General features: G+C 36.8%; 1 protein-coding gene across 1 annotated transcript; it reads right to left on the bottom strand.

Moving 5' to 3' along the window:
* Window positions 1–2,708: 2,708 nt before the first annotated feature.
* LOTGIDRAFT_174202 (hypothetical protein) lies at window positions 2,709–9,132 on the bottom strand (the record flags this gene model as incomplete). The annotated part of the gene is made up of 8 exons (XM_009052530.1): window positions 2,709–3,382; window positions 3,824–4,609; window positions 5,218–5,331; window positions 6,438–6,494; window positions 6,856–6,963; window positions 7,665–8,312; window positions 8,542–8,569; window positions 9,028–9,132. 8 exons carry the CDS (start codon window positions 9,130–9,132, stop codon window positions 2,709–2,711), a joined length of 2,520 nt encoding a protein of 839 aa, XP_009050778.1.
* Between the last annotated feature and the right edge of the window lie 577 nt (window positions 9,133–9,709).

The following is a 9,709-nucleotide window of genomic DNA, read 5'->3' as shown; positions in this document are numbered from 1 at the left end:
AAAGGAATAAACAGTATTAGCTATGTGGACTCCCAAAACGGAATGTCGAATATAAAAACCAAATTACCCAAAGTAAACTGTATCAGTTATGGGACTCTACGAAAGGAATGTCGAGTTAATAATACCAGTCTCAGAATGGTGCCAGGTGTTTGAAAAGACAACCATGCCGAGATCTACTTGATAGCAACACACAAAGTCGTTATTTAAACTCAATTTTGATCAAATCTTTGCAGTTAAAAACCTATATTGTACTTTAGTTTTAGAAACGGGAATTTTTTAACTAAACTAATCAGTAATAGTGTTCACAGCTCGCCGCTTTCAAATCCACTTGTGTCCAGAATTATCTGCGTTTGAAAGTTAAAATGACGACTCCTCTTTTCTTGAGACACTGCTATACATAGAAAATGCATAAATAGAAATAGAAAGTCAAATTCCTAGTTTGAGATATTTTTTAAAGGAATTATGTGATTTTCTTACATGTTTAGTGTTTCTGAAGACTATTAACATATATTCCAGACCCAAATCTACCCCCGAAAATGGCGACTGTAACCAATAGGATGAATTATTACCTTGAAGACAATCTTCACCATCAGAAGTCATTGGTTTATTGGTGTATATAATAAATAATATATTACTTTATGGAGTTAGTTTCTCGCCAATTCTCATCACTGAAAACTGTTATTGAATCAAGTACTTTTTATCTAGATAGACAATATAGTTTGGTATGTGCATGCACAATTCTGAATACGGAAAACTGTACCAAACTGCTACCTATTATCAGTGGCGGAGCCAGGTTAACGTCCGAGGGGGGCGAAATATCTGAGATTGCTCAAATGTATAATTGTATAACCCGGGCCTGTTTGAACTTGAACCAAAAGCTGCTAATCTCTAATTTATTCCCCTGCAGGAATGTATAACCCGGGTCTGTTTCATACCAGTTAACTTGTGATGATTTGATAGTTTAATTACTCTGATTAATCACTAGAATCTAGCATAAATTAAACTTATCCCTAATAGCCTATCGGAACACTGTATTTCTAATAAACTTGATGTATCTTCTTAACGACATTAGAAGCTGAATATACAAGGGAATATATTATAGTATAACACACTTCTTTAATAACAAAATACATAACATTTCATCATAATTTACAGTGTCGTTATCAGATGATATGAAGAAGGAGGGAGTAAATATGGGAATATAGAGCAAAAAAAGAGGTGGGTGGGGGGTGGGGAGCCATGATGTTGTAAAGCCGGTTATAAACAGTAAGGTAAGTTTGTGAAACAGGTCTCAGATCTATAAATAAAACTAACACAAATATGTTAACTCATGTGTCTGGCGATCAACTTGAAGGATTAATTTTAAGATTTTATCTGAAAATGATGAGTTGACATTTATCGGACATTAATGATTAATTTAACACGAGAATACAGTCAAGATTTTATACCCGGTTCCGCCTATTTATATCTTAAAGATAAAGACTAAAATATCTTGTCAAAAAATGTTAAAATATGTTCTAAGACAGGTGAAGATGGATATACTACAGATTCTCTATGTGTAGCCTATTGATGGAGCATGCATCGAATTTTGATTATCAATAATCAATTTGTTACCCGCCAGTCAGTAATTAGACACAATTAAAGGGAAAACTCTTCAAACTATGAGGTTAGATATTGTATTGTAAAGATGGCGGTTTCACAGTATGACAATAATAATAATGAAGTTACCTGCAGGTGCAGGGGGAGGTAATTAAACAAGTACAATTCGTACACATAAGAATAATTCAGGTTAATACCATGAAATGTTGAAAAACACGTTAAAGGTGTCGGAAAAATTCCTTAATTCTAATGACGCCGACAACGAAAGACAGTTAAGGGAAGTAACTCCAATAAATCAAGCGAACTTATTGTGAACCCAAGACCTGTTTTTTTTAACCACGCCTAACTCAGACCTATCATCGACAAAAGGGGATCTTCACAAACCACTCCTCTCCCACTTCATCACCGATAAGGAGAAGGGGAACCCTAAAGTTGCTGTATAAAGCACGCCTCTTCGTTCTTCATCACCAAGGGGAAATGGAGGACCTTTCATGCTGCCTGAAACACTCCTCTCCGTCTCTCATCACAAACTAGAAAAGAGCCTTGCCCTGTTGTCAAAAACACGCCTATCCGACTAGGGGTAACTTTGACGTATTGCGTAAAACATCACCAACAAGGGAAAGGGGGAACTGAAACTTTTTGCTAAAATCGAGATCTAATCACTGAAGTGAAAAACAACTAGTTGCACGAAAAGATTTTATCAAGTAATAAATATCACAATATCAAAGTATCACATCTAAAATTTGAAATAATTTCCATGGCTATAGCAGAAGTCGTTACCAGTTACCAGTTTATTTACAAGTATCTCCATTTTTAAACAGAAATTCATATTATCTTTCCATACTCGTAACATTCTGGGTGGTAAGATGGTGGGTGTATAGAAAAGAAGACTGAAGTCGATTGTAGCTGATTACAGAAGGGCAGAAGAGTGTTGTTTTAATACTTTTAAAATTTACCTAAAGGAGTCCAAGGTAGAAAAGGGTAAAGTAAGGTTGAGGAAGGTTAAGGTATGGCCATATGTACAACTTCTCTGCACCTGTTTGAGCGAATAAAGATGTATTGTAATGTAACTGTAAGGAGGAAATGGGGGAATACGTAGAGCACTTTAACTATATTTTAAAATAATCTTTAATACTATGAATTTTATCGCCTTCGTCAATATCGTCTGTGTTTTCTGAACCTGTATCGTACATTGATGATTCGGTGTGGTCTATCTTCTCCGAATCAGTATCATCATTCTTGTTATTAGCATGGACGTTCGTGTCGTCGTTATGTTCCACATCATCTGCATTGTTTAGTCCGTAACCGTAATTATTGTAGTAGCCGTTAGAACCATAGCCAGTTAAACCGTAGCTGTTAGACTTGGAGCCGTAGTTGTTAGCCTGAGACCATTGGGGATAAGATCGGTCGTAACTATCATACTGTTGGTTGTTTAATATATCATTAGCATTTTTGTATCCATTCTTGCCGTAACCGTAACTATTGTGGTCTAAACCGTATGTACCATGGACATTTTGATATCCGTTATTGTTGTAAACGTAGCCGTTAGTTTGTGGATAACCCTTGTTGTTGTAACCATCGTGTCCGTTATAGTTGTAACCGTGGCCTTTGCCGGAATTGTAAGCGTTATAACCACCGTGTCCGTTATAGTTACCAGAATTGTACGTGTCGGAGTCATCGCGTCCGTTGTAACCGTAGCCGTTAGACTTTGCATATTCCGGGTTGTTACCGGAATTGTAAGTGTTAGAATCGCCGTTATAGTTGTTACCGTAGCCGTAAGAGCCTGTATAACCACCGTTATTGTAGTATTGTTGTTTGTAACTGTTGCGTTCACCGTTGTAATTGACGTTACCGTTTTGTTCACCGTTGTTATAACCGTGGCCGTTTTGTTCACCGTTGTCATAACCGAAACCGGTTTGTTCATGATTGTTATAAACGTATCCGTCGTGTTCACCATTGTTATGACCATAACCGGTTTGTTCACCGTTGTTATTACCATAACCGGTTTGTTCACCGTTGTTATTACCATAACCGGTTTGTTCACCGTCGTCATAACCGGAACCGGTTTGTTCATGATTGTTATAAACGTATCCGTCGTGTTCACCGTTGTTATAACCATAACCGGTTTGTTCACCGTTGTTATTACCATAACCGGTTTGACTACCGTTGTCATAACCGAAACCGGTTTGTTCATGATTGTTATGAGCGTATCCGTTTTGTTCACCGTTGTTATAACCATAAAAAGTTTGCTCATCATTGTTATAAACGTAACCGTTTCGTTCACCGTTGTTATTGACGTAAGAGTTTTGTTCACCGTTGTTATAACCGTAAGAGTTTTGTTCATCGTTGTTATAACCGTAACCGTAGAGTTCATCGTTCTTATAACCGTAACCGTAGTGTTCACCGTTGTTAATGAAATAACTGTTTCCTTCGACGTCGTTATCGTAGTAGTTTTGTTCATCGTTATTATCAACGTTACCGTTTCGTTCATCGTTGTTGTAACCGTCAGGATTATCGATTTGATGGCTTGGTAAACTGGTGTATCCGGTCAAGTGCCCATGAACACCATTTCCCACCAAGGAGTGTTTAGCCCAGTAATGTTTATTGTTTGGATAGTTGTTATGGGCGCCACGTTCTTTTAATCCGACTAAGTGGGGTTTGCTGCCAGAGACTGCTTCGTGCGTTACGTCTGGAAATTTGTGTTTGGAATTGTTGAGGATGTTTATTAAGAATGGTTTTAAAGTCTCTGGAACTATCATGGGATGGTAGGTATACGAAGATAGATCAGACGAGTCGGGATGATAAGGTATTGGTGGATGTGCATTGGGTTGGATCATATCGCGGTAGTAATTATGAATGTTGATGGTAGTCGGAGATGGTCTACGGCCTGGTTTACCGTGGCGTCTCCCACGACGGTGTCCAAAATTATCTTTATTCGTGTCCATACAGTCCATATCATATGTCAGCAAATCATCTGAGAAAAGAAGATCGTCGTATTCCAATTCTTGTTCTAAAAATTAAAAATAAAATGCTAATCTAAATGTTATTTCCTTTTGTTTTGACCAAAATTTGCGAGGATGCTTTGAATCATGGGACTGTAGCATGGTTGATTAATTTGAGTCACAATCGTAAAGGGATTCTATTCTGTTAAAACTAAGCAATATAAGACGGAGTTAAGAGTTTCAGGTACGGTGAAGCAAAATGTGAATGAGTCGGCAATTTTTAGTTAGAAATGCAGGCATCTTGTAAGGGGAGATAACCTGTACATATATGTATTATTATGGTATTGTGGTCTGTTGGTAGGTTGGTTACGAATTCTCTTGCAGGAACCACAGGCATCGGACGAAGAATTTAAATGTCCCAAACAAAAGTCAAAGGTGTCCCCGATACACATAAAAAAAAAAACATGAAACATGAAAACCTCTTTACAATCCCTTTAAAACCTTTTGCTCACAATTACAACAAAAATTATAGTATAACCATCCCTTTCCGTCAGACTAGCGACCAACTAATGTCTTTCCTTTCATATGCTTTTTGAGAGGAGGCGCTGATCTCTAGAATCCCAGCCCCTGAAAGACCTCCATACACATTTTCAATATAACATGTTAATCGTCCTACCTTCGTTTACAATCTCCGGGTTGCTCATTAGATCCAGTTGTTTTTGAACTTTGATGAGATTCTGTCTGAGTGAAAGAATTGTAACCAAATCTTCTAGAGTGTGGTTGGTATCATCTGAAATCATTGTTCACAATGTCATGCTATTATGGCCACTGTTCAGTTATCACAGAAATCAGTGGTTTGATTGGACTGTACGCCAGCGAATAAAGCCAATCAGAGCTCTCGACAGAAAGGCTAATGGTTTATTATTTATCGACATCCCATCGAGGGCTCGGATTGGCGAACCTAGATTGTTAAATTTGTAAAATCAGGTTTAGCCAACGTCCTTCTGGAAGAAAGGATCCTTTAGAACCTTAGTTGTTATACGTGAAAAATCATTGCCATGAATCATTGTTGAAGTAAGGACCAGATGGTACAGAAGATGTTTAAAAACTTACAACTATTTAGAAGAACAGACTTCATTCTGCTGTTGATTTCAGTGGAGATAAGATGAAGGCATTCCAATCTGGATTTGATTATTTCGGATTCCATTATTCCTATTGATAGAATAGGTTTAAATAAAAAAGTCCAACTGATATCAACTTGGAATTCAAGGAGTCGTTTCACAAAAACTCAACTTTATTAAGAACTTTTCAGAAATATAGTATTGACTGGTTAATAAAACTAAATATCAAATCTGTTTCAATGATCGTCCAATCAGATTACCGGATCTCTAAAATCATCTTAGGTAAGTTACCATTCTATCCTGAAAGCTATATTACCTCTTAGGATGAACAGAGAATTGAATTTCATTCACTTTGCCAAAATTGCATTGGACTTTCTTGTCGTCATAATTATACAACAGAATCCCTCTATAACACTTAGTAATAATTCATTAATCTTAGTAATTTTGAATCTTGCTTAGAAGCCTTTTTCAATAATTGTTAAAATTAATGGATATATCGCCTTATATACAGTTCAACTGTTATTGACCGAGTTTATAGGCAGTATTCTTTTCAGGATATTTTGTAACGTCCCTTGGATGATCGTTTTCATTATCTGTGTGGTGTGTTCTGGGTAAGCGGAAGATTAAATTGCCTGACGCTGAAAGTTGCTAATAGTTGTGACAATCCAGATACCACCAGTCACAAGATACCCCCTCTCCTCCTACCTTCTAAACACACACGCCCCACCCTCAGCCTCACACAGGTTAAATAAACTTGTACTAATATACAACCTACCAGGGTCTTTTTCATTATCTTCATCAATATCTTGGCATGACAGCACTGAAGGAATTACTGAAAAAATAGTTCAGGTATGAAATATAATTATCAAAACATAAATACAGTTCTGTAGAGAGTTTGAAATTTTATAATGAGAAATAGTTTAGAACTTATTACAGTGGAAGAGCCAGGTTGACGGCTGAGAGGGGCGAAATATCTGAGGTTGCCCGAATTTCTAACCTAGTTATGGACTCATGCCCGAAAAACTTGCATTCGGGGCTGTGAGAGAGGTGGCTGACCATTTCACGACCCCCTCCCCCACTCCTCTTTTGGCCACAGACTTCCTACAAATGTTGATCTGTCTTCATTAGTTTAATTAATCATGTACAGAACATGGGACGTAACTCCGCTTATTATATGTAAAAAGTCTCCTTACCTTCGTTAATTTTAGAAAAGATAATCTTCTTCAATTTATGTGATATTTTCTTTACCTCGTCTATTTTCATAATTTCTTTATTCAAAGCAAACATATGTTCAAGATTGTCTGAAAGACAGTAAAAAAGGAAGTGTAATTTTATTGCTGAAAGGTGATACAGATAATGCTGGAGAGCTGAATCAGCTGGTATAAGTTCCACCAAAATCCATCATCTGATGCAGTTGCATGTAGACATTGACAATTCAGATGCTCTCAAAAAAAATCTGTACAAGCAAGACAATTCCGTTAATCAAAATCTCATCTAAAGTATGGCAAAATCGAAAGTAAAAGTTGTGTGGTAGTGGACTCCTACAAAGAGAGGTACCATCAGGTGTTTCGAAAAGACTTAGCATGGTCTGCTACGCGCGCGACACCACAACTACCAAAATGGTAAAAATCATGAGATACAACCAGATCAATTCCTGCCTGACCAAACAAATCAGCCAAAATACCAGAAACAGATTTATTGTATTTATTCTCCATAACGACCATAAAATTTCCTACATGACATTTTGTGTGTCAAGTCACCTTGTGGCAGCAATTTCAAAGTCAAATTCCGTCTTAGAATAATAGGGAGCCGCGGTGGCTCAGAGAGTTACACGCTTGCTCGCTAACCCGAAGGTCCAATATCTTCGGGTTTTTCAATCCGGTTCCTTGTTCGAGAAAGAATAACATAGGAAACAGTCTTGTCCATCAACAAATATATAAAGTTTCAAGTAAATTAGTTGATAGTCCTACGTCCTGTTCACAAGCAAGATGATGAAACTTACCTTTTGAAAACAATTCCATTTCATTGAACATGACATCCATAAGTTGTTGATGGTCGAGGATGACATCCTTCAGATACTTTTCACCAATTTCTTTAGCTTTCTTCTCAATTTCATTAGCTTTCTTCAATCTTTTCTTTCCTTCTTTTTTTCCTTTAGCCCAATCTAGTCCAACTTCATGATATTTGTGTACTCGTCTGGGACCATTATGTTTTGGTTCAAAGGCTTCATCTATATGCCCTATTTCAGTATTGGCCTGTTCGTGGTCAGATCCATGAGGTTCAAAATGAGGATCGTCATGTGGTCTGATTTCAAGACCCCAATGCTCTTCATGCTGTCTGAATTCGGGCTTACCATGCGCATAATGTTCAGCTCCATGTTCCCTATGTGGTCCGAGTCCAGGCTTACCAAACGCGCGAGGTTCAGCTACATGATCTGATTGTGGTCTGGATTCGGAATCTTCGTGCTTCTTATGTGGTCTGAATTCATGATTTACAACTCCATGTACAGCAGTATTTAATCCGAAAACTGAATGATCCTTTATGTCTTCGGTATTCGGTAATCTGCCCAGTACATTCGTCAGTGCCTGTGATAGGTCTATGGGTAAAGGCAATTCTTTAATATGTTCCTTGATAACTGGGAACTTGGGGGCTAAAAATTGACAAGATATTTTTTTAAAAAAAAGGTGGAATGTTAAGGAATAATGAAATTGACTTTTTACATGAAAAAATTCCAAATTCAGTTTAGTACAATTCGTCCACTTAGATATTATATTTTACTTTAGAGAAATAAACGTATAATACACAAGATATATCATTTCTTATTGAATTTACAAGAAGTTAAGTCCAACTCAATACATATGATAGAGAATTCAAATTACCTGTATCTGGTTCTCTATAACCTGGAATCTGAAATATTGAAATGGATATAAGTTCACGTCCTTACAATTTGTTCTCTTCTCAATATTGTGCCTCATTACTTATCTAAATAAAGTGCTTACACTTTCTAACCGTTGGTATATTAGTTTTGACATCAACAACCGTTGTTGTATTAGTTTTGACATAAACAAACCGTTGTTGTATTAGTTTTGACGTCAATAATCCGTTGGTGTATTAGTTTTAACATCAACAACCGTTGTTGTATTAGTTTTGACGTCAATAAACCGTTGGTGTATTAGTTTTGACATCAACAACCGTTGTTGTATTAGTTTTGACGTCAATAAACCGTTGGTGTATTAGTTTTAACGTCAACAAACTGTTGGTGCATTGATTGCAACGTCAAATGTAATCGAGAAATACTAGCCTAGAGTCTTAAGGGAACAACACTACGGCTACCAAATCAAGTAAAATCTCAAATATTTCCTTACTTCGTTCTCGCTGTGTGCTGGTGGTAGATGGATCAGAGTTGGTAAAGAGAAGGTTTTGGAAAATATTCCACATGTAAACAATAAACATGCGATGTAAAGCCGCATTTTATCAAACCGTGGATGCTCCCACTCTTAGCTAATGACCAAATTCTTCTCGAAATGCAATTTTAACCACTTTGCTCCTATCCAAGCCCCGAACAGGATGGCTTGCTCGGCAGGTGCTCGTTGGTTTTAAAGACCCGAATGTTTTTTGGTCCAATGGAATAGTGGTATCAGTAATTGAAGGGATATAGTAGTCTATAATTATCTATATCTGAATATTATTTATTATTATATTAGAGCCAATCTCAAACAAGCTAAATATAGGCTATAAGATAATATATAGATACATTATATTACATATAGTACCTAGTACTTTAATATCAATATTCGTTTCATGTTTTTTTTTCAACGTAATATATTTATGTATGATAATTGATAGAATTATCTGAACTTTGTATGGGGAACTTTGCTGTTAAGTCAAAGCACTAGGACTTCCTTTAGACTTGAATTATCACCAAACAGTTCAGGGAGCTGCGAAGTTTAAGCATTCTTCTGTCCTATGCTTGATACAAGTTAAACTGAAACATCTACCTCTATTCCAACCTCTTGTAGCTATTTTTAAAGTTTTCGGCCATGTAGA

Source organism: Lottia gigantea, assembly GCF_000327385.1.
Source record: "Lottia gigantea unplaced genomic scaffold LOTGIsca_186, whole genome shotgun sequence".
NCBI lineage: Eukaryota > Metazoa > Mollusca > Gastropoda > Lottiidae > Lottia > Lottia gigantea.
This window is presented reverse-complemented; position numbering and strand designations above follow the sequence as displayed.